We start from the raw sequence: 25,653 nt of genomic DNA, 5'->3' as shown, positions 1-25,653 counted from the left end.
CATGAGGGAATAAATAGTGAAACCAGTGCTAATCCACAAACTTACTGATACTGTGTTCACCTGTATACACTGTCCTTGGCCCAGTTAAATACAGTAGCGTCCTTTGTTTTGTTTCCTGCTGGCAGCTTCTATCACATTTGTCAAACCACTTGAGTTTAATTTTTTTAACATCACGTCCCTGGATGAAAGCATCCTCAGGAAGTCCATCCATCTAATGACTGGCCAAAACGGCCTCACAGCTGTACATACAGACAGTACTATACATTTATTTTTTGTTTCTGCTGCATGTAACCATTTACACAATAGCAGACTTGTTGACATTCAAATGTCATTACAGCTGAGCTGTACTCATCTTACTGTATGCCTTGAATGTATCAAAGTAGAACAATTCCGAAACTATTGTAACAGCAATTATGTCTGTCATAAGTCTTTAGATTCAGAGTGGTTTGACAAGTGTAGCACAGTAAAAATGTAAGCGATTTGGCAGCCTTAATTACCTTCACCAGTGGACTCCTGAATTAGCTTTCAGGAAATGGGTAGCCATGTTAATGGAGACTCATATTTAATCTGGCACTATGCAAATGTAATCCAGATTTACAGCAGCATGAAATTTGGGCAGTTTTGGGAATCTGAACCATAGCAATGCCAGCGACGGAACAATAACCAACTCACTACTACCTTAGACAGACTTCCAGGCTGAAAAAAACTGCATAGACTAGCCAAAATTTCAAGCTGGTCTATGCTGGTTCATAATGGTCTATGCTTGTCAAGCTGGTCTGACTAGCATGGTCTAGCTGGTTAGGCTGACCATCGGGTTCTTGGTCACCTCGATGACCAAGGCCCTTCTCCCCTGATTGCTCAGTTTGGCCAGGCGGCCAGCTCTGGGAAGAGTCTTGGTGGTTCCAAACTTCTTCCATTCATGAATGATGGAGGCCACTGTGTTCTTGGGGATCTTCAATGCTGCAGACATTTTTTGGTACCCTCCCCCAGATCTGTGCCTTGGCACAATCCTGTCACGGAGTTGTAAGTTGTAGAAACATCTGAAGGATGATCAATGGAATCAGGATGCACCTGAGCTCAATTTCGAGTCTCATAGGAAAGGGTTTGAATACTTATGTAAGTAAGGTATTTCTGTTTTTTGTTTTTAATAAATTTGCAAACACTTCTAAAAACCTGTTTTTGCTTTGTCATTATGGGGTATTGTGTGTAGATTGATGGGGAATTCCAGAATAAGGCTGTAACATAACAAAATGTGGAAAAAGTGAAAGGGTCTGAATATTTTTGTGATGCACTATATGTAATGTACTGCCTTAAATAATTAAGCACTTCGATGCTGGTTTATGATGGTGTGCTGGTGACCAGTTTATGCTGGTGCAGACCCAGTTAGGGTCTAAGTATTTTCTGATTAAACTATCTCTTTGGGAGCATATACCAGTGTGTAGGTTTAATTTTTGTTCCACATTTCTTGATATGGAATGGCAAAGAACTGCGTCAATTAAGATGATCGTAAATCTGCGTGTCAACGTTACGTGTCATCTGTCTGCTCATCAAATTTGGACTGTTGATTATAATGACACGGCCGATAAAATCTTAGATCAGATGGCACCTTCTTGGGTTTCCGACCCTCGTCTCACTTGAGCGCTCACACAGATCCATGTGGTCTGAGGAGGTCCGAGCCCACAGGTCTGTGGAAACATCTAGAGGGTGACAAGAGGTTCTGAACAGAGGGATGACACCACCTCTGGAGTCAGTCTGGAGTCATGGGCAGCTGCCCACCACAAACGGTATCATCCTCTTAACCCAACCTCAGGTCAGCCCCGGCCTGTCTTTCAAAGAAGAGGACGAAGAGACTGAGAGAGACATAGAGCCCGACTTGGTAAAGTGTGAGATGTCCAGACTGATTGTGGACTATGATAGGACTGGCCAGATGGTAGAGACATCGCATATCAATTTACTGGACTCATTATGAACAAATATGACATCTAACTAACTCTACCATCCTGAAATATAAAGATTTTTAACACATTTGATGGAGGTCTGTGGCTTTAGGAATTTACAACTGAAATTATGAAATGTACTTTCCTCCACACTGACATTTATATTATTGCAGTCACTAATTCTAGCCTTGTGGCACAAAAAGAACCCATCCTTCAATTCACTGCAAACAACAACAGATCAGACAACCATAATCAAATGTCGTTTGGGGGCTGAATAGTAGTGACAGTCAATGGAGGGTAATGGACATTGAACTAGTGTTTCATTTGTTTGTTTTCTCTTATTCATTTGTATGGGACATTGTGAAATCTGTGGATTTCACCTTGTAGTTGTTCTCTTGGTTAGAAAGGTTAAAGGCCTCTGTACTTAGGTGAAAAGATTTACCTTTATGGGTCCTCACCTCGAATCCTTTAAATCCAATTTCAATTCATTGTCCTCTCCTTTGAAGCTGATCTTTCTGGGCTCCTGGGTAGCTGGATAGTTGCAAGAGGYTCACATAAAAAGGCCTTTAATTGAATAGCAGTGTTTTGTAGAGGGTGGAACAGGTGCCATGGTTGTGTCAGCTTGGAGTAGGAAAGTGAGTAGAGGCTGGATTTGGGAGTTGACGTGGGATTTGACGATAGCATGGCCTCTTGGCTCCAACCAACCCCGTCTCCCCACGCCGCCATTACCGGGCAGGAAACGGTTAAAGTGTGTAGCACTATGTGCTCTATGTATGACTGCTCTATGCATCACTTACATAGTTTGGGCTTTACAGAGAAATTGATCTGAATGTTGAGAACGTTGTTTATTTGCATACAATGAGATCTAAATCTATAATGCCTTCATGTCATCACAATGCTTCGTAGTTTAATAATCGAAACATGGCCAACTGTATTGCTAAACTGTAGATCCYGCCACGCTGTGGTAACCATTAACAGATGGTCAAAAGGCTTTAAAATCAAWATCATGCAAAGTCACTGGCACGGAGACACTGGGAAAATAGTCAAGTTCAGAAGTGCTTCTGAGAAAACATGTTTGGTTCAGACTGTATGCCCATTTATGATACTTGTGTCCACACAGCAATGTTGGGAAATTACACAGTCTGCCAAACACGTCACTTTCTATTCAAAGTGTGTCCTTGATCCCTAGTAAGGTACTGGTTAATCATTGGTCTCAATCAGTATTTTATTATTTAATTTATTTAACCTTTCTTTATCTAGGCAAGWCAGTTAAGAATAAATTCTTATTTACAATGATGGCCTACCAAAACGCAAAACGCCTCCTGCGGGGACGGGGGCTGGGATTAAAAATACAAATACATTCAATTAAAATATAGGACAAAAGACACATCACGACAAGAGAGACCTAAGACAACAACATAGCATGGCTGCAACACATGACAACACAGCATGGTAGCAACACAACATGGCAGCAGCACAACATGGTAGCAGCACAAAACATGGTACAAACATTATTGGGCCAGACAACAGCACAAAGGGCAAGAAGGTAGAGACAACAATACATAAYGCAAAGCAGCCACAACTGTCAGTAAGAGTGTACATGATTGAGTCTTTGAATGAAGAAATTGAGATTAAACTGTCCAGTTTGAGTGTTTGTTGCAGCTCGTTCCAGTCGCTAGCTGCAGMGAACTGAAAAGASGAGCGACYCAGGGATGTGTGTGCTTTGGGGACCTTTAACAGAATGTGACTGGCAGAACGGGTGTTGTATGTGGAGGATGAGGGCTGCAGTAAATATCTCAGATAGGGGGGAGTGAGGCCTAACAGGGTTTTATAAATAAGCATCTACCAGTGGGTCTTGTGACAGGTATACGGAGACGACCAGTTTACAGAGGAGTATAGAGTGCAGTGATGTGTCCTATAAGGAGCATTGGTGGCAAATCTGATGGCCAAATGGTAAAGAACATCTAGCTGCTTGAGAGAACCCTTACCTGACAATCGATAAATTACTTCTCCGTAATCTAGCATGGGTATGACGGTCATCTGAATCAGGGTTAGTTTGGCAGCTGGGGTAAAAGAGGAGCAATTACGATAGAGGAAACCAAGTCTAGATTTAACTTTATCCTCCAGCTTTGATATGTGCTGAGAGAAGGACAGTGTACTGTCTAGCCATACTCCCAAGTACTTGTATGAGGTGACTACCTCAAGCTCTAAACCCTCAGAGGTAGTAATTTCACCTGTGGGGAGAGGGGCATTCTTCTTACCTAACCACATGACCTTTGTTTTGGAGGTGTTCAGAACAAGGTTAAGGGCAGAGAAAGCTTGTTTTACACTAAGAAAGTTTTGTTGTAGAGCATTTAACACAAAATCCGGAGAGGSRCCAGCTGARTATAAGATTGTATCATCTGCATATAAATGGATGAGAGARCTTCCTACTGCCTGAGCTATGTTGYTGATGTAAATTGAGAAGAGCGTGGGGCCAAAGATCGAGCCTTGGGGTACACCCTTGGTGACAGGTAGTGGCTGAGACAGCAGATGTTCTGACATTATACACTACACTCTGCACAGTAGAGTTGCACAGTAGAGTTGAGATGATTTTCTTCTTGAGGTTCAGAATAGGTGTTGGTTGAATCTGTGCTTGTCGTCCTTAAGCATCTCCTGCTTCAGTATCTTATATTATTCTTTACCATGAAAGCTGCACTGTCTGTGGCCCCCTGCAGATGAGGGCAGTTTAATAGAACTGAGTTTGGATATTGTGTGWCCTGACCTGTCAGTTAGGGAGCAAACGGCTCCAACAGGTGGGCTGTATGTGGGGGAGTGAGACCTCTTTTATCCAGGCACAGATTAAGAAAGTGGTGTCAGAGGGGTCGCCCMAAAATAAACCTCCCTGATGTCTGTACACTYGTGGGTTATACCAATTCTGTGGGTCACAGTCCAGGGCTAATAGGGTACGTGGGGAAGTCCATGATGGGCGTGACTCAGGGGGCAACTATTCAACTGTAAGGGTTAATGCAAAACCACTCTTTGGTACACACACACACACACACACACACACACACACACACACACACACACACACACACACAAAACAGTTGAGGAGGGAATGTGGCATGTGTTTGGGATTGTCCAAAAAGGTTTGTAAAGTGTGCGCTGTTCAGTCAAAGAGAACCCAAGTATCCTTGGAATCGATATATCACTGGATAACTATTCATTAATTTACAATAAAGACAAATGTGTCTCTATTTATGTATTCAAATGTGTTGAACTAGTAAAATACTTGTGTCATAGCTGCTCTGAACCATAGACTGGGCTCTGAACACATGCAAATGAATTCTGTCAATTGGATAGTAAATCATATAGAATATTTGTTTAGATATGAGTGCACAAAACTTATGTCGGTAAAACTCAAGTGTTAAACGTTTTTGGAAGGTGTTCCTGAAGACAGTTTAACACCTTTACACTACATTTCACTCCCAACCCCAAAAAATATTCGGACAGAGATACAGTGTATTAAATAAAGTATTGCAGCTAAATTATTTTGGTGGATAAAGAGTAGGATAGTGAGGCCTTTTGGTGATCCCTTAWAACCGTAAACACTGCATAACAACCCCTGCTTGATGGAGAGACATCTCTCTTTGACACTTTAACCACTTTACAACCACTGACCTCTACTTTGCCTGCTCTCACATCTACTCATGAGGTGAACAATGTACTGTAGGCATTTGCTTTTGSCTTCCTGTTCTAAATTAATCAAATCAGCTCTCAGATACCACTCTTTGTTTTGAGATTGACTTGTGCTATACATGCCACACATTTGGTTAGAGGAATTTGTCTTTGCAATGCAAAATTGGTTCATCATCGCTGTCCAAGGTTCTGGCAGAAGTGGCAGTCTGTTTCAAGGTGTGAACCTTCCAAGGCCTCTTCTTTTATCACACATGAGRATAATTTGATAATATTCACAAAATATCTCAGAGTAGGAGTGCTGATGTAGGATGAGTTTTGCCTTCAAAATCATAATGTGTAACATTACATGTACGGGGGGGGGGGGGGATCTGAACCTAGATCTGCACTACTACTCTGAGAGGCTTTATGAATACAGGCCCTGCTCTTCAAATATTGATATTGACATGCCACAAATGCCAGTAATGCTACACTAAGCTTCACARGGAGGTTAAGTTTGTACTCAGGTATGGTTTTCTGTTTCTCTTAATGTGGTTTTCCCACAAGGAGTTTTCCACCTGGCAGAACAAGTGTTACACAGTAGAAAACAGGACGCAAAGACAAAAGCAACTAGTGTCTTTAGGTGATTTGCTAGCTGGCACTGTTATAGGCTGTGTTGCATCTTGAGCAAAAAGCTTTTGCTATGAGTGGAAAAGTCTAACTTCCCTTTGCTAGTTACAGTGGTGTAGGGTAACTAAGTAAAAATACTTTGAAGCACTACTTAAGTAGATTTTGGGGGTATCTGTACTTTACTTTACTCTTTGTATTTTTGACAACTTTTACTTTTACTCCACTACATTCCTGAAGAAAATATATAMTTTTTACTGCCATACATTACATTTCAAATATTTAGCAGGAATATGAAAATGGCACAATTCACGCACTTAGCAAGAGTACATGTGGTCATCCCTACCGCATCTGATCTGGCGGACTCAATAAACACAAATGCTTTGTTTGTAAATGATGTCTGAGTGTTGGAGTGTGCCCCTGGCTATCTGTAAAAAAACAAAAACAAGAACATTGTGCCATCTGGTCTGCTTAACATACTTTACTTTTGATACTTAAGTATATTTGAGCAATTATATTTACTTTTTATACTTACATTTCAACCAAATATTGTTTTACTTTTACTCAAGTAGTATTTTACTGGGTGATTTTCACTTTTACTTGAGTCATTTTTTAAATTAAAGGTATCTTTACTTTTGCTCAGGTATGACAATTGGGTACTTATTCCACCACTGGCTAGTTACTATTTGGGTATTGTCTTCTAGCTGGGTCTATGCAAGGGGTTACTTGTAGGTTACTTGTAGGCTTACCACTGGAAAGCTGTAGGCCTACTTGGTATGGGAACATTATCACTATGTACTGTGCATTCTATCTGGTCGATGTCAAGATAAAAAGCAAAGATTAAAAGGAAGTGTGACAGCCAACAGTTGATGAAAAGGTCTCACAGCAATGATGTTTACCGTTAAATAGTCTACTGTAAAATATAGTTCCACATGCATTATTCTGATGTTATAACTCTACCTCCTGTTTTTTTTTTGGAAGACAATTCATTTMATTTGGCTTCAATTCATCTGGCTTCTGTCTTTGGCATTGCTAGGGCCAGGTGTTTTTCCTTTCCCAGGATTAGATCACATGGTCAGAAAAAAATATTGTTGCCTTAACCATGACCTATGAATTATGTATCATTGTATGATGGATTCATTGTGTTGTCTCATCCCCTGGTAATAGAAGTCCGTAGTTGGGGTTGTGGTTCTTGTGATTTGAATGGGCTCAGTACTACTCAACAGAACTTTGCCTAAGGGGTTGTTTTGTTCCCTGTTTTTCCAGACTGTTAGCTTGATTCATCCTAATGTATACCAATATTTGCCTTGCAAATACACAGCTGAAGGCAATGTCATTGTAACCCCAGCATCTGAACTGTCAGTGCATCCAGTTGGTCCAWGCACTCAGGTATGTTGATAAATGAATATGTCAAGCACCTATGGTAGATATTGAACAATTAGTGCAAGGTTCATGCCACCTTCATCATTTCAGTCTTTATGACTCTGGTATATCTTAATCTAGACTAATGATGTTTCCTCCTGTCCAATTTCTGCCAGGACAGAAATAACTTGCTGTAGTATAGCAACAAATTATGGAACATGTCTATAAGACCTCTCGCCTGCCTTGGATTCTTTCTTATACGGTGTTTGCAGCGTACATGACCAATGCCATTTCTGCAGAAGCGCTGTAGTGACTGCAAATTGTAACAATTGTGGTGGACTTGGTTACAATGTAACTCGCAGCTGCTGATGAAATAGAAAACATTTTGCTAAAGTGTAACTATTCTGAACAAAAATGTRAACGCAACATGTAGCAATATCAAAGGTTTTACGGMGTTTTACAGTTCATGTAAGGAAATCAGTCCATTGAAATAAATTCATTAGGCTCTAATCTGTGGATTTCAAATGACTGGGAATACAGATATGCATCTGTTGGTCACAGATATCTTTTTTTTTTTTAAAGGTAGTGGCRTGGATCAGAAAACCAGTCAGTATCTGGTGTGACCACCATTTGCCTCATGCAGCACAACACATCTCCTTTGCATAGTTGATCAGACTGTTAATTGTGGCCTGTGGAATATTGTCCCATTCCTTTTCAATGGATGTGCGAAGTTGMTGGATATTGGCGGGAACTGGAACATGCTGTCGTACACTTCGATCCAGAGCTTCCCAAACRTGCTCAATGGGTGACATGTCTGGTGAGTATGCAGGTCATGGAAGAACTGGGACATTTTCAGTTTCCATGAATTGTGTACAGATCCTTACGACATGGGGCTGTGTATTATCATGCTGAAACATGAGGTGTTGGYGGCGGATGAATGGCACGACAATGGGCCTCAGGATCTCGTGACAGTATCTCTGTGCATTCAAATTGCCCTCGATAAAATGCACTTGTGTTCATTGTACATAGCTTATGCCTGCCCATACCATAACACTACCAGCCACCATGGGGCACTCTGTTCACAAAGTGGACATCGGCAAACCGCCTGCCCACACAATGCCATACASGTAGTCTGCGGTTGTGAGGCCGGTTGGACGTACTGCCAAATTCTCTAAAACAATGTTGGAGGTGTCTTATGGTAGTGAAATTAACATTCAATTATCTGGTAACAGCTCTGGTGGACATTACTGCAGTCAGCATACCAATTGCACACTCCCTCAAAACTTGAGACATCTGTGGCAATGCGTTGTGTGCCAAAACTGCACATTTTAGTGGCCTTTTATGGTCCCCAGCAAGAGGTAATGTGTAATGATCATGCTGTTTCATCGGCTTCTTGATATGCCACCATTGTCAAGTGGATGGATTATTTTGGCAAAGGAGAAATGCTGACTAACAGGGATGTAAACACATTTGTGCACAATGTTTGAGAGAAAATAAGCTTTTTTTGCGTATGGAAAATTTCRGGAATCTTTTATTTCAGCTCATGCAACATGGGTCCAACACTTTGCATGTTGCGTATATATTTTTGTTCAGTGTATGTTTGACGAGGGAATAACAGGAAGGAAATTTGACCTGCGTGCGCTGAGCACTGAGCAGCACTCACACCCCCTGCTGCGCTGCGAAGGAAGGTTCTACTGTAGTCAGTACTATAGCTTCGTATTGTATGCGTTCTCGGATAATTTCTCCACTTTGAATTCATTCCTCGTGAGCGCACAGCGCAGTGTCGCATTACAACTGCTCTAGTTATTTAATGTGACATGAATACAAAACGGACCTGATAAAAGGCTTGTTGAACGAGCTGATAAACGTCATTCCCGCACATTTTTCGGTCAATATGATGCTTGACACACAGTAGCCAAAGTTAGCTCAACTGGCCTGTTTATTCGGACTGCAACCTATCATCGAAAATTACTTGGTTGACAGTGTGACAAAACGGATCCTCCGCCGACTGTCACCCAAGAAGCTATACGACCCGGACCCGCCAGAGGAGCGTGAAAAAAACAGAACTATCGGAGGTAAGCTATAGCCTGTCTATCCCTGCTGTAGTATGTCATTTTATCCCAACCAGCTACTATATATGCTATAATGTATTACATGTGAGGTTGTTCTCGTGGCACGATACAGTGTAATGTTATGTTTGTATTTCTCTGGGATTTCTTCGACACCATTTGTCAAGCTACTCGCGATGGGTCGTTCGCGAACGAGTCAGCTCTAAGAGCMGGCTCTTGTAGGTGAACGTTGGGAGCCGGCTCGCATATCAGAAGAACCGAATCTATTTATAAAAATATTTAAAAAATAAGATATGAATGATCAAAAGATTTAAATGAATAGAATTAACTAATTCAAAGAACGAAAAAATTAATAAAATAATTTAGGTATCAAGTGCACCACACATTCGTTCTGAAAGATCTGCAGATCTTCTGAGCTGGTGGAAGAACAAGGCCTCTGTCTACCCACGGTTTACTAAAGTCATGACAGAGAGACTCTGCATAGTTGCCACATCCGTTCCCTCAGAGGGTCTTCTTGAAACAAATAATTACYGAGAGAAGAAACCGCATCAGCCCCTCGAAAGTGAGGCAGCTTGCATTTCTGAATGCAAATCTCTCATAAAAGCAAAATATGGTCAGCATTGCTGTGTGCTGCTGGTTATAACATGGCAATAAAGAAGATAGAGAAAAGAGGGACCAGTTTAATGTTTTAACTGGGATGCTACCGTTTTGCACATTGTTATTTATTTTTCTTTGATATGGTGCAATATTATATTACGCTGTTCAGATTGTATTCGTTTTGAATGGTTAGATTTATATGCACTTTGTTTATATACATTAAAAAGTTATACTTTAAATGTAAATGTTTAATAGCATTCTTTTTCATAACAAACTAATGCATTTTTAAATACATTGTGGTTAAGGTAGAGATGGTTTCATTTAAACATTTAATTAGAATTGTTTTAACACCAGTCATAGTCAAACTATCGCAAACTGTTTTGACTTGAAACGATACAAAACATATTTTTTTTAAAGAGCCGTTTGGGAACCAAAAGAGCCGGCTCTTTTTGGTGAGCTGAGCCGAACGAGCCGGCTCACTGAAAAGAGCCGGAATGCCCATCACTACAAGCTACAGAAAGTCAACAGCTCGATGTCACTTTCACTTTAAATGCATTTCATGTTGTCAATTGATTGATCAGCAATGCTAGAGTTCAGTCAGCCAGTGAGGTATCCAGCTTTCTTCATAAATGCATCAGTTGCATAGAGCAAAACCCATTCATAGTTCACCCCCCAATTATAATTTCTAATTATTTCTGAGTAAAAAATGGGACATGGTTAATTGTGCTGCCCTATTCATAAATAATCACTACATCATAGCATATCCTGTTGCAGTTTGCTCTAAGATCCTGGTTTATTGTTCTCTTAATGCAAATAATATCTGTTCAAATGTACACAGATAAGAAAGGTGTAACCACATTCCCACCTGTATCCTGGCACAGGTCCTTATAACAAAGAGGCTGTACTGTACTGTCACTTGTTTATTTATTAAGAATAACTTTTCTATTTGCTGTTAATGGGGATCATTGTAAAGCAATAGGATTTACAGTAATTGGCCTTGTGGTCCTTTACAGTATGTATGCTCTGTTGTTGACTACTCTACAGTTGATGCTGTGAATGCATGGGTGATGCCTTCAATTCTTTGTGGTGTACATTTGAGGACACCCCTGTAACTGGCACTCTCCAGTGTCAAGGTGTTGTATCTACAGGGTGCTGTATCAACACTTGTCTTTTCACAGGATTCACAACTTTACGTGACATTTCTTTTCAGACAATCGCAAAACGGGATGAGAAAAGGTGGAGTTCACAGGAGAAGTCGACAATTTGATATGGCGTTTTTGACTCTGTCAACTCTGGGATAACATCACGTGTGTGTGAATGCAACGACCCTGGCCCTGGTAGAATGGCTGACACTGAAAGTTGACCAAATACATCAGATATCTACAGCTTTAGACTACATTTGAATGAAGATGTCTGTCAATGGGCAATACCTAACATATACATAATCTCATCACATTGCTGATATAAGGAACGATAGCTTGCCATTTGCCATGCTGTTCACAACGGACCAAAATAGAGAGGACCTTTAGCTGTTGAGTGCCATCTTGATAGCAGCAAGTTGAGTAGCATGTCCTCACAATTTGAGGATGCCTCAGTACTGTTCTGCTATGTATTTTCAGGACAACAGTTGTGTAAATCAAAAGCTCACATAGATATGAACTTTCCTCCTATTTACAGCAAGAAATAAACATACTGATTATAGTGCTGACTGAGGAGGTTTTTAAGAAATCTCGAGTAGGAACAAAGAGTGATTATATGTACTGCACATGGATCCTACTCCATTGGTGGGAGTGGATGTGAATCCGCTGTGGCGGTTGCACCCAATAGAGGGACTGTCTCACGTAGACAGACACTGAACTTTAAGTGAGGACACTGCTATGGGACCCTGTATTTTCTCACTTTGAGAAAATAAACCACATAACTTTCTCAGCCTTTCAGTTATTAAGTGATTTTTTTGGGGGGGGGGGGGGCCCCCAAATGGTATTAATGATTATTGTTGCATTGTCCAATTCAATGTTGGTTTGTCAGCTTCGGTCAGTGATGAGTTTGCCTCAGAAAATCACAATGACGCAGTCATGGTTGAGTTAATTCTTATCTGAGAGTTCCATTATTAATAGGCCTAAATCAAGTTACAATGGGCCTATTTGGTAATAAGGCAACTTTAAGAAGCATAATAATTATCCTATGATGTCCATGGAACTGTATGGAAGGAAGCGACACAGTGTATCTTGACTCCAGCAGCAGAGTCCGCTTGGCAATCCATGAACCGCCTCTACAAAGCCACGTCTTGAGGGAAAACACTGACACTCTGACAATGATGCCCACATTTCAGTGACAGTTGCTGTTGGGAGTGTTGTCTCAGTGGTCCATATAGTTGCCAAATGTGATTCCAGCTGCTTCTGAGGCATCCAGGTCTTAATGATAGAGTAGTTGATTGAGCGGGGTGTGTCTGTTTATACTCTTGCTGCTGTATCGAGTTGCCCAACCATTGTCCGCAACAACTTCTGCCCTTAAATAAAATAAACAGGTGACCGGGCTTGAGCAGCTGTCACTCTTTGCACCACGGTGGGTGTTTTTGTGTGTCTGTCAGTAGAGGGTACATAATTAGTGTAGATGCTTGTTACAGCCTTTTGGATGTTTAAATCCTAGTGATTAGGCTGGGGAGCACACTCTGCTAGGAGGAGACAGGCAGCTGCCTCTGGTTATCAATTGGAAGTGGGTCACTGTGCTCTGACTGAAATGGACCCATGATTCATCACACTTTACTGACACTTATTACTTATTAAGTTACAGTTAACTACACCTGGAATGGGCTACACATATCCTTGCCATTTTACCAGTAAGATAAACCAGTCACACACAATTCAGGGGAGCATCTATTTAAGTTAAAGATGATGATACATGATACAATAGTTACCTATTGAATGCCCAGTTTGCCCAGTTTTGGCCCCTGCAATGCRCTACACGGTTTTACCAGTAAGATAAACCAGTCACACAAAATTAAGTGAAGGAAGTGATTATACTCTAGTTACCTAGTGGATGAATGCACAGTTATGGCCCCCATCTTGTTTAGTTTCATTTGACAGGCATTTGAGAGCTTTCAGAAAGGTTTATTCTCAGCCATATGAAACCTGTCCCGAGAGAACCCTTAAAAGAGATGTTGTTTGTTTAATGAGTTTTAAACAAATTCTTGGTATTACAGTATATGCACTTATACAGCTATAGGCTACAGGTATTAAGTCAACTGTGTATGACTGGGAGATAAAGGTCTTCTGCAGAGAGTACTTTACAAAATGTCTCATTTCCTAATATGCCATACCATCTGTTGACCAGGGTTTAGGTTCCCTTTATTTTCCAAATAAACGCTCTGAATGCTGGTCATGAAATGTGCCCGGTAAGAATAAAAGCATATTCCAGTGCCTTCAGGAAATTAGCCCTGGAAGCCAAAAATAACAAGTGCAGTCTGCAATGAAGAAAAGCGAGGGAAGGAGTACCATAGAGGAGTAGCAGGAGGGGGGATCCATTTCAGTACTCACCAAAACAGTAGCAGGGATATACTCTGCGATATACCATGTGCTGCTTGATGCCGGTGCACCGTTTTTGAAGTCCTCCCAATGTTTAGTCTGCAATTTCCTCCTCACGGCATTTCCCCTCAGATGCTTCTCAAAATGAAAAATAAATGTTTTGATCCCTACTCACTTAGACCGAAGATCATGTGCCATGGAGAGTGTCCATAGACTGAATAACCTCATCTGCTGGATCATATGAGTCATTCTCAGAATATAGCCAGAATCCCCTTAAGGAATCGTATTTACCCTCCACGGGGGTAAGGAACATGTTAAGATGTTAGTGCTATTCTAGAATGGACACTCTCGGGCCACTGATTGGCCGTTGCATTAGGCCCAATAATCAGATCATCTTCTCAACTCTCATGAGCCAATCCACTTGCTGGTCTGACACCATATGACCATTATCCTTTCAATGACTTTATTTCGGAGAGTGTTTTTCACACATTGTTAACATTCAAGGTGAGCCAGAGGGACCTCTTCTCTTCTCTTTATTGGCAGCCCAGTTGTTCAGTCTGTGAAACTTATAAAGCTCTCCAGTAATGTCTTGTRACTTTGTATAATCAAATCAAAGTTYATTGGTCGCGTACACGTATTTGCAGGTGCAGCGAAATCCTCCAACAGTGCAGCTCCAACAGTGCAGTAATAATACCTAGCAATATGAAACAATATGCACATAATCCAAAAAGTAAAATTAAAAAATATATAAAAAATATCAGAACGAGCAATGTCAGAGTTATTGGGTACGCCCATCTAGTACCGGGTCGGATCCCTCTTTGCCTCCAGAACAGACTGAATTATTCGGGGCCTACAAGGTGTTGGAAACGTTTGTTGCTCAAATGATATCAAGSGACCTAAAGTGTGCCAGGAAAACATTCCCCACACCAGTTCACCACTGCCACCAGCCTGTACCAGGCATGATGGGTCCATGGACTCATGCTGCTTATGCCAAATCCTGACCATTGAATTGCAACTCCACTTTGTCCCTGTACTGTCGAATATACACTSCAGTGATGATGACCAAATAAAATTATCTTGGGAGGTAATGTGGTCGGCATTTGATGGGGAGGTATTCCAGATYGGGAGAACAAAAGGACTTGAGTTCATGTACATTACCACAATCACACCATGGGTTGTTAATGATGAAACAAACCCCTCCGCCTTTCTTTTYCCCTGAGAGTTTTTTCTTCCTGTCTGCGCGATGGATGGAGAACCCCGCTTGCTGAATGGACGGGGACAATATATCCGGAGAGAGCCATGGTTCTGTAAAACAGAGTATGTTACACTCCCTGATGTCTCTCTGGAAGGAGATCCTCGCCCTGAACTTGTTTACTTTATTGTCCAGGGATGGTATACACGCCGCTTGAGTCTGACTAGGGCCCCACTTCTTCTTCCACTTCTCTGGACTTYTTCCTCTTCACCGACGTCAGAATTTTGGTGCAGCCCCCAGATGAATAGAGTTCCCTCGGAAAGTTCAAACAAAGGATTCAGGTCAGGGAAGTCAAATTTCTGCTCAAATTTATGGTGAGCAACTGCTGATCTAATGTCCAAAAGTTGTTTTTTTCTCAGCTGTAATAATCCAACAAACGCTCTGAGCAAATAATGTAAGAGATAACACAACAACATAAAAAAAAACTGCAAAGTTGTCTAGGAGCTAGAAACAGGGCGACCGTGTCTGTCGGCACCATCTTGTTCTGTCGTGTATAATGATGATATAGTAAYGCCCCTGACCTGTAAATGTTGGYTGTCATTTCTATTACATTCCATTTAGCGCTGAGACTGATTTGTATGCTATAAACGTGTTATAAACATCAGTCATGTATTTTGCTATTTCTTCATTGGTCGCATCGTGTCCATAAAGCCTTTGCTGTCACTCCTCATACTCCTTCTCTCTTTTTATTTTCCACCTTTGCACGTGAAGTGGTTCTAAAATCTTCTACAAGTGAACAAAAACAGGGTTGTAATACTATTAAATATTGGAATGATGAATGAGTTTTCAGTATGACTCTGTGCCGGATAGATACCATAGAATGCTGTCATAACAATGAGACTAATGGGCGTTTGGTAAGAAGAAAGATAGTGGTGAAACAACCCCTACTCTTTCCTCTTTTATCTTTGTTGAAAGCTGCCATTAGTCTATTTTTGAACAGCTGGCTATAAGGTTTCCTCTCTTGGGAGAACAAACATTCCCATCAACCATTCCTTAGACTAGCACAATAATTAGGGACAATGTGACAGGCTAGTGGAATGTAAGGTGATTGTTCCATTTGTTACTGGATATATAAAGTGTGTATAGAGGCTTGAGCCTAGAATGCATCTATCCCATTATAGTGACGTCTAGACGTAAGCAGACTTAGTGTAAGGTTCCTCATCTTTTCTTGGGACTAATACAAGTCAAAAGTTCAGTCTCATCACTGGAATGAAACAGATTCCTTAATGCAAATGACTGACTACATGAAACTGGTTTGACTGACTACATGAAACTGGTTTGACTGACTACATGAAACTGGTTTGACTGACTACATGAAACTGGTTTGACTAACTACATGAAACTGGTTTGACTGACTACATGAAACTGGTTTGACTAACTACATGAAACTGGTTTGACTGACTACATGAAACTGGTTTGACTGACTACATGAAACTGGTTTGACTGACTACATGAAACTGGTTATGTTACTTGCTGCAGTATCCACACTGTTCTCCAACAGTATTTTGGCAGCAATAGTTAGTGTACGCTAGTAGCTTTTTTTGCACTTCTTTTAAAGTTGCTTCACTGCACATTTTTGCACAAAAGCTTTATGTCTCTTGGAGGTATTGTTGTCATGGTTTTCTGGAGTCATAGATCTTTATCTTAATCCCTCCGTTTCTGCATTGACTGTAGATAATCATTCAGCGGCCTAGCCGTCTGGTTGTAGTTTGCCACCTGACACTTCGGTCACAGTGATTTACAGATTTACAGATTTGCCCACTTTTACTCTTTGACAGCCATTTTGCTCTAAATCTTCAAAAAAAGAATCCTTTATCTTGTTAAGTTGTATTAAATTGTGGGTATCTCCTATGTAGTAGGCCTCATTGAAGAATATCAGTTTTTGTACGCAAAAATTTAATCATAGTCAATCATGTTTATTAATCCTATGACCAGCACTTTAGCTGATAAAATTTTTCCTTGTTCTACTTATTCAATGTTGCCTATGTGGGCCTATTAAAATGTGGGTGAAATGTTGAAATTGAGTAGATGCTCATGATCACTGACTCCCCTCTGTTTGTCTGACAGGCTGTTGTCTCAAAGAGGTAGCTTGCAGTGATGTCCAAGGCAACGAAGTCAGCCTCCAAGTCTCGGTCCCACTCCCGCTCCAGAAGCAGCTCACGATCCAGATCTCGGAAACATCGCTACAGGTGGCTAACAACGTAACTTACTGTAACTTATCTAACTTGCTTACCTACAAATTACGGACCACCTCAAACTAGGACCACCTCAAACTAGGGCATTGTTATGAATTCATATTATTTTGCCTATAAACAGGTTAAGATGGATGAGGCAACATATTCCACCTTATAAGGACTTATKAAGTATTTTTTTTCTGTCTATAAATTTCACAAAAGGTCATTACATGCGTAGAGAGCCTGAAGAAGATTTTGAAACAGAAACAAGACAACAACACTTTTTCTGAGAAAGATTGTTTCCGTCTTTCTGTCTATATKGAAAACGAGATAAGAGCTGCTGACAGCGTCTTGACAGATATGCTACACATAGATTGTAAGAAATGCTTTTGACCCAACAAAGGTTGTTGCTATGTCGATTAGTCAAGGTTTTAAATGTTTTAAATGCTCCTGATTGGTTGCTGACCTCCAACAGTTATGTGTGGACTACACATGCTATTTTTGGGCCTCAATGCATGACCTGTTTCATTTGTCATCACCAACATGTGAGGTTCATTGGAGCATGTCAAATTGTGTGCATGGCATGTTTCATTTGTCATCACCAACATGTGAAGTTCATAGGAGCATGTCAAATTGGGTGTCAAATGAAAGCTGAGTCATAAATGTGTTACAAAGTATCTATTACCTTATATCATGCTTTATAAAGGGTCCATAAATGTGGCATGACCGTGTGACATAATCACCAATGTCAAATGTAACATAAATCACTATGTCGAATRTGATATAACCATGTGCTTTATAAAGGGTGAGATGTTGGGTCGAAGGATTGGATTACGATCTAAAATAAAAGTCATGTTAGTCACAAGACCCCTAATCTCATTCGCAGACCCTTCCACCCAAATGTGCGGAAGTTCTGGACGACCAACGCATCAAACTTGGCTTTTATTGGTTATGGTTAGATTTAAAATCACATTTTAAGAAGATAAATTGTGGAAGTGGGCAGGATTTTGCCATAATTATTAATTTTTTACTGTGTTAGCTAGTGACAATGACAAATACGTTACTCAGTAAGGTCAATCCTTTAGAATTATATGGTCACTCCCACTAAGGACAACTTTGAATGGTTGATATCCCAGGCTTATATGTGCTGTGTGTGCAATAGCCTGGAGAYGATTTTACACCAAGAAACACTWASCTTGATGAAAGCTCCCAACCTAAAGAAATTGAAAGTGTCTTTCTTCTGGAACCAAGTTACATGTTCCTCGGTGCACAAACACGCACACAACAAAAACGAGCCATGCCGTGCGGTGTTGGGTCCATCAGGTCTTCGACACATTCACCCACTCCCCCACTGAAAGATCAGCCACAAAATGTTGGCACCATTGTAACAGGTTGTGAACAAGCCCAGGGTTCCCAGCATGGGAACATGCATGGGAACAGAAGACCACCTGTTGCGCAACCACCTGTTGCGGTGGTCTCAGGTTGGACTACTCCAAATCATCTTGACTCTGACACACGCAAAAGCTTTGCAGGTCCATTAACCCATTTAAATACCTCACAGTAACCTGTGGATCATGAGAGAACCTTCATAAATCAGCAGAACGTTAATAACCTATTTACTGACACTATGTAGTGTCCTGTAATACTTTTTTTGAAGTGAGACATCTTCCGTCATTCATAGCACATCCATTCAGACTATATTACATGATGTTTTACTTCATTTAAAGTCAGAAACATTTTGTAACCGAAAGGTTGCTAGATCGAATCCCCGAGCTGACAAGGTAAAAATCTGTCAAGGCAGTTAACCCACTGTTCCTAGGCCGTCATTGTAAATAATAATTTGTTCTTAACTGACTTGCCTAGTTAAATAAAAATAAAGTCATATGATGCTGTACTTACTATAAAGTCAGACACCTTTGGTCATTCCTAACACATACATCAAGGCTTAATGATGTTAACACAAATGAATTATCTCTAACAAATAAACATCAAAGACATGTTTAACCCATACATGTCCTTTCATATGCATATTTTTAAACAATACAAATAGTTAAAAGTTTCAAGTCCAGCAATGCAATTACATTGAACATTACACAGAACTGTGAATAGTGCAGCTTGTCCCTGAGATGGCGGACAAATGGTTCTTGCCTCTCTGCCTCATGGAGGTACTGGATGTTGGTTCCAACCTTAAACGTAACAACAAAGAAAGTTAGCATGTCTGTTAGGAAATGCCTTTGTCACACCATCTGGATAAGGGCATTTCTGTGCAGCGCCAGAAACTAAATGGGGAGATGGGAAATTCCACTCGATTCATATTATTATATTCCCCTTTCATTTACAAATTTCATGATGTGACTATGAGACGTGGATGTATTTAAGGGGATTTTTATTTAGCTGAGCCTGCTAGCTAGCTTGCTAAATTTAATCTAGCTAGCAATTGCTGTAAAATTACCAAAATTATTTTAAATAACGACTGAGGCAGCTACAGTATATAATCTAATTCAACCCTTTAACTACTTTAAATTACAGCAAATAAAGGTTAATTTGCTGGTGTCACGCTCGCTATCCTCAAACTCCCTGTCATAAATCGACCAAGGCGCAGCGTGCATGTAGTTCCACATCTTTTAATGAAAGTGAAACCGAAACAACCAAAAAACAAACAGGTAAACAGCAAAGGGCGTGACGCAAACCGAGGTGCACACAAACACACACGGAAAATAATTACCCACAAAACACAGGTGGGAAAAGGCTACCTAAGTATGGTTCTCAATCAGAGACAACGATAGACAGCTGCCTCTGATAGAGAACCACACCCCACATTCACATTGGCTTATAGAGCAATAACTATTCTGGGTGCTGCAGTAAAAGTATTGTAGGGAGTACTCCGTAGGGTCTATAGAATGTACAGTACCAGTCAAAAGTTTGGACACACCTACTCATTCAAGGGTTTTTCTTTATTTTTACTATGTTCTATATTGTTGAATAGTAGTGAATACATCAAAACTATGAAATAGCGCGTGTTAAACAGCTTTGCACACTCTTGGCGTTCTCTCAACCAGTTTCATGAGGAATGCTTTTCCAACAGTCTTGAAGGAGTTCCCACATATGCTGAGCACTTGTTGGCTGTTTTTCCTTCACTCTGTGGTCCAACTCATCCAAAACCATCTCAATTGGGTTGAGGTCGGGTGATTTTGGAGGCCAGGTCATCTGATGCAGCACTCCATCACTCTCCTTCTTGGTYAAATAGCCCTTACACAGCCTGGAGGTGTGTTTTGGTTCATTGTCCTGTTGAAATACAAATAAAATCAAATTGTATTTGTCACATGCACTGAATACAACAGTGAAATGCTTACTTACAAGCCGTTAACTAACAATGCTGTTTTAAGAAAAATATGTGTTAAGTAAAAAATAGATAAGTAAAAAATAAGAAATAAAAGTAACAAATAATTAAAGAGCAGCAGTAAAATAACAATAGTGAGGCTATATACAGGGAGTACTGGTACGGAATCAATGTGCGGGGGCACCTGTTAGTCGAGGTAATTGAGGTAATATGACCACGTACGTAGAATTAAAGTGACTATACATAGATATTAAACAGAGAATAGCAGCAGCGTATTGGGGGGGGGGGATGCACATAGTCTGGGTAGCCATTTGATTAGCTGTTCAGGAATCTTATGGCTTGGGGGTAGAAGCTGTTGAGAAGCCTTTTGGACCTAGACTTGGCGCTCCGGTACCTCTTGCCGTGCGGTAGCAGAGAGAAGAGTATGACTAGGGTGTATGGAGTCTTTTACAATTTTTAGGGCCTTCCCACTAAGCGCAAACCAGATGGGATAGCATATCACTGCAAGATGCTGTGGTAGCCATGCGGATTAAGTGTGCCTTGAATTCTAAATAAATCACTGATAGTGTTATCAGCAAAGCACCTCCACACCATCACACCTCCTCTATGCTCTATGGTGGGAACCACACATGGAGGGATTATCCGTTCACCTACTCKGTCTCACAAAGAAACGGTGGTTGGAGCCAAAAAACTCAAATTTGTACTCATCAGACCAAAGGACAGATTTCCACCGGTCTAATGTCCATTCATGTCTTAAAGTAATGAATGACTGTCGTTTTCCTTTGCTTATTTAAGCTGTTCTCGACATAATATGGACTTGGTCTTTTACCAAATAGGGCTATCTTCTGTATACCACCCTTACCTTGTCACAACACAACTGATTGGCTCAAACGCATTAAGAAGGAAGTAAATTCCACAAATGAACTTTTAACAAGGCACACCTGTTAACTGAAATGCATTCCATGTGACTACCTCATGACGCTGGTTGAGAGAATGTCAAGAGTGTGCAAAGCTGTCATCAAGGCAAAGAGTGGCTACATTGAAGAATCTCAAATAGAAAATATATTTTTATTTGTTTAACACTGTTTTTGGTTAGCACATGATGTTATTTCATAGATTTGATGTCTTCACTATTATTCTACAATTTAGAAAATAGTAAATATAAAGAAAAACCCTTGAATGAGTAGGTGACTGGTACTGTATATATGGTGTCATTTCTTGGGGCTCTGAATAATATGAAGTGTTGCTGGCCATTTACTCCACCCATTCCATTGGCGGTCACAATACGAATCATTGTATATGGAATACATAATCATCACATGTGCGATTATTGCACTACGGAAAACCCTCTAACCAAACCACAGTGCAGGGCATGAGCGCAGAATTAAAGGGCAACTACACAAAAAAATCTACGTTTCTTAGTTTCTTTATAAGGCATGACATATAGTTATAGATTATTTGTAACACATTTATGTAGTGTTTATGAAGGCTTTTTGAAGGCTTTATGAAGCCTTTATAAGCTGCACGTCATTTAAAGCTGGAATAAGCGAAGGCTTTGATTTCTTGTCAAACATGGAAAATGGGTCTTATAAAACATCTACCAGAGAAAGTCATAAAGTCATCAATTAGAAATACATTAAAACACAATAATGTTGAAGTAAAGACCCCTGCCAAATAATATCAACACTTAACATGTTTTCTGCCTTCAGTAAGTTTAAGAAACATTGCCTTGTGCCTTGAAATTCTRTTACCAATATCCCACATWCTCTATCTTTAAGATATTTTCTAATTTCTAATAAGAGGAGAGAGGATAATGAAAGTTCACAGAAATAACAAGTAAAGGTAGAGCTATCAATTAGTTATAGTGTTTTTACTAATATACACTTTGTTTATGAATTATTAAGTGGATAAAACTTGTAATTCTGCGACCAAATCGGTAACAGAATTTCAGAAAGATCGGTAACAGAATTTCTGCTAAAATGGGAAATCATAGTAGTCACAAACCACAGTTGGGTCACCTGCTACTGTCCTTCCACTGGAATATGGTTATGTTCAGCTGATAACGGTATCCTTTCTATTTCTGTCGTCAGGTGGTCAAAGCAAGAGTGTGAAGAGTCGGACAACCCCTCCCTCTCTCTCTCCTTCTCTACCTCCAATTAATGTCACCTCTCACAGCTCTTACTGACACCTACCCATGAGCCCCCTCTCTTTCCATTTACTGTAACCAGCAGCATCCTCATCCTTCATTTGGCCCAGATCGGACCAAATCTGAACCAATCATAGATATCTATGTTACACAAAATTGGAACGCACAGTACATTACAGTACAGTAGAGCACAGTAGAGTACAGTTGTCACGACTTCCGCCGAAGTCGGTCCCTCTCCTGGTTAGGGCGGCGTTCGGGCGGTCGACGTCACCGGTCTTCTAGCCATCGCCGATCCACCTTTCATTTTCCATTGGTTTTGTCTTGTCTTCCCTCACACCTGGTTTCAATTCCAGCAATGACATGTTGTGTATTTAACCCTCTGTTCCCTCCATGTCCTCGTCCGGAATTGTTTATTGTAAGTGCTTGTGCACGTATTGTCTGGTGTGTGTCGGGTTATGTACCCATTTATTGATTGTTCTGTTTTCCGGTGGGTTTTTGTTATTAAACTGCGCCGTTGGAAACACAGTTTTTGCTCTCCTGCGTCTGACTTCTCTGCCGCCAGTACGCACCCCTTACAACAGTAAAGTAAAGAAAAGCAGTGTATAGTTCAGTACTCGAGAATAGAGTGGAGTAGAGTTCAGTACAGTACACAGTAGAGCACACTAGAGTTGAGTACACTATAATGTATTGTACTGAACTGTACAGTTCCGAATACTGTTCTGAACTGAATTATACTTGACTAAATTCTACTCTACTTTAATATACTCTACTCTACTGAACTCTACTGTACTGCACTGAATTCTACTCTACTGTGCTGTGCTGTACTCTACTATACTCTACTGAGCTCTACTGTGCTGTACTTTGATGTCCAAACTTGTGAAACATAGACGTCAATGATTGGTTCAGATTTGGTCCGTTCTGGACCAACCAAATAGGGTCTTGTTTGGTGGCGGAGCTCATTAAAAATAATATCCAAATATGCAAAGGAGGATATTGCATATTTCTACCTTTGTGTACCTATTCAGGATACATCACCATGAAGAGAATGACATTCATATCCATAGTTATGCATTTATATGTAGGTCAGATCAGAGACCCATGATGAAATTCCTTTAACTCAATTATGTTAATAGTGTAAATCCACTTCACTTAGTGTAGTTCAATAACCAAAATAGATTTTTTCAAAGTCAATGTCACGTATACTCCCTCTCCGGCCTCTAGGTCATCAGGCTGCTGATTATCCCGCACACCTGTCACCATCGTCTCACGCACCTGCGCCTCATGACACTCACCTGGACTCCATCACCTCCTTGATTATCTTCCCTATATCTGTCACTCCCCTTGGTTCTTTCCTCAGGTGTTATTGACTCTGTTTCATGTCGGTGCGTTGTTTGTGTTTTGTGTTTGTTGGTTTGTTTATTTATTAAAACACTCACTCACTCCCTGAACTTGCTTCCCGACTCTCAGTGTACTCGTTACAGTCAAGGTGTCATGTCATAGCTGACACCCCAGTCTTTCTGCAGATGTCCATGGTGTAATATTTGAGTGTGCTTGGAAGGGGTTACAGTGGTGCTGAAGCATACACTTTTTGATTTCCTGCCTCAACCCATGCATTTCCTGTGTTTTATGGTGAGTTGGCGCTCATATTAACTGCAGAGCGACAACAGCTTTGTACTGGCCTTACCCAGGGTCGGGTGCACTTTATACAAAGGGAATTGATGTGTGTGGGAAAGAGCTCTGGTGCTGTGATGGCACACTTGCCTCAGTGAGACTTGGTTCTTGGCTATTGTAATGAGCTCGCCCACTACTACACAGGCCTTTGACTTGCACCAGAAACATTTCAGAATTATTTGCATCTCTGATTCAGAGGGGTTGGTTTAAATGCGGAAGACACATTTCAGTTGAATGCATTCAGTACAACTGACTAGGTACCCCCTTTTCCCTTACTACGATATTGGCATTCCTTAATAGGCTACATGTTCAACATCTACCTAGTGCTTTTACTATGATGTGTAGCCCTAAATGGAAATGAATCTGTCAGTCGGCTGCAATGTTGTTCATTTGCAAGGGAAACTGCTGGCAGAATTGTTTTGTGGAGTCTAAAATGCATGGCAGCTATTCTCCTGTGGAGTGACACTGCATGGCACTATTAAGCCATGGTCTTGAGTTCTGTGAGTTCAGAAAAGAGATGGCTTGAACTTGCAAGTCAATGCTGGACCTGGATTGGCCTATCACTGTTTAGTGTATGAAATGTAACCCTCTCGCAGTACAAGACGGCACACGCCAAAAAAATGACTTATTTTAGATGTAAGCATTCTATGAAATGTTCCTTCATCAAAAGTACTGCATTTACCCACAAATCCTTAGCATTTCAAGTGAAATTTAAATCCAATGCAAAGATAGCCTACATTGTTTGGTTTTAAAATGCTGTACATGCTGTATTATGTAATATTAGGCCATTTCCATCATAAAACTGCTTTTAGCCGTCCTAAATCCCTGTATATAGTAGCTGGCTGACTGAATTTCTCCTTTTAGTCTAGGTTTCTGGGCAGGCTGGCCAGCCAGGGTAATTGGCAAGCCGAGCCCCCTCCTTTTGCTTTGAAGGATTAGAGTAGACATTTTTCCCATATGGCCCATGTGACTGCCTCTTTCCACTAGTGCTCAGCATAAGAGATGCAGAGTGTCTTGCTTTCAATGTGAGTGTGCAATGCTGCTCGGTGCACTACCTTCTCTACTCACTCTTTATTCCAATGAAAAAACACACTGGGTGAGTAGTACCGCAGGGCTCTGTTGTTTACTTCAAAGGTTTCCAGATGGGTCTTACTTAGGAGTACTAGATTGTTCTGTCAATAGTGGTTTTCTTTTTCGATTTTGTGCGCTTTTAGTCTAAGTGATGTAATTTGAGGTATTTTTCTGTAATGCTGACTTTTTTGCCTGCGTAGGGATATCGACTGCAGTGCAAAGCTGC

At 40.7% G+C, this 25,653-nt stretch overlaps 1 protein-coding gene and 1 long non-coding RNA gene across 2 annotated transcripts in view; one reads left to right on the top strand and one right to left on the bottom strand.

Moving 5' to 3' along the window:
- Nucleotides 1–4,208, bottom strand: part of LOC112070548 (complement C3-like) — a 76,722-nt gene extending 72,514 nt beyond the window's left edge. Inside the window, 3 exon segments of the mRNA XM_070439023.1 lie at nt 1,635–1,697; nt 3,926–4,000; nt 4,199–4,208. Of these exon segments, the coding sequence (XP_070295124.1) occupies nt 1,635–1,697; nt 3,926–4,000; nt 4,199–4,208 (148 nt within the window).
- A 4,778-nt stretch (nt 4,209–8,986) lies between these two features.
- On the top strand, nt 8,987–24,129 carry LOC112070547 (uncharacterized). Its single transcript, XR_002893923.2, has 3 exons — nt 8,987–9,658; nt 17,093–17,214; nt 22,630–24,129. It is a non-coding gene; the product is annotated as an uncharacterized lncRNA (long non-coding RNA).
- Nucleotides 24,130–25,653: the final 1,524 nt, after the last annotated feature.

Source organism: Salvelinus sp. IW2-2015, unplaced genomic scaffold (genome assembly GCF_002910315.2).
Source record: "Salvelinus sp. IW2-2015 unplaced genomic scaffold, ASM291031v2 Un_scaffold1357, whole genome shotgun sequence".
In the NCBI taxonomy this organism is placed as follows: domain Eukaryota; kingdom Metazoa; phylum Chordata; class Actinopteri; order Salmoniformes; family Salmonidae; genus Salvelinus; species Salvelinus sp. IW2-2015.
This window is presented reverse-complemented; position numbering and strand designations above follow the sequence as displayed.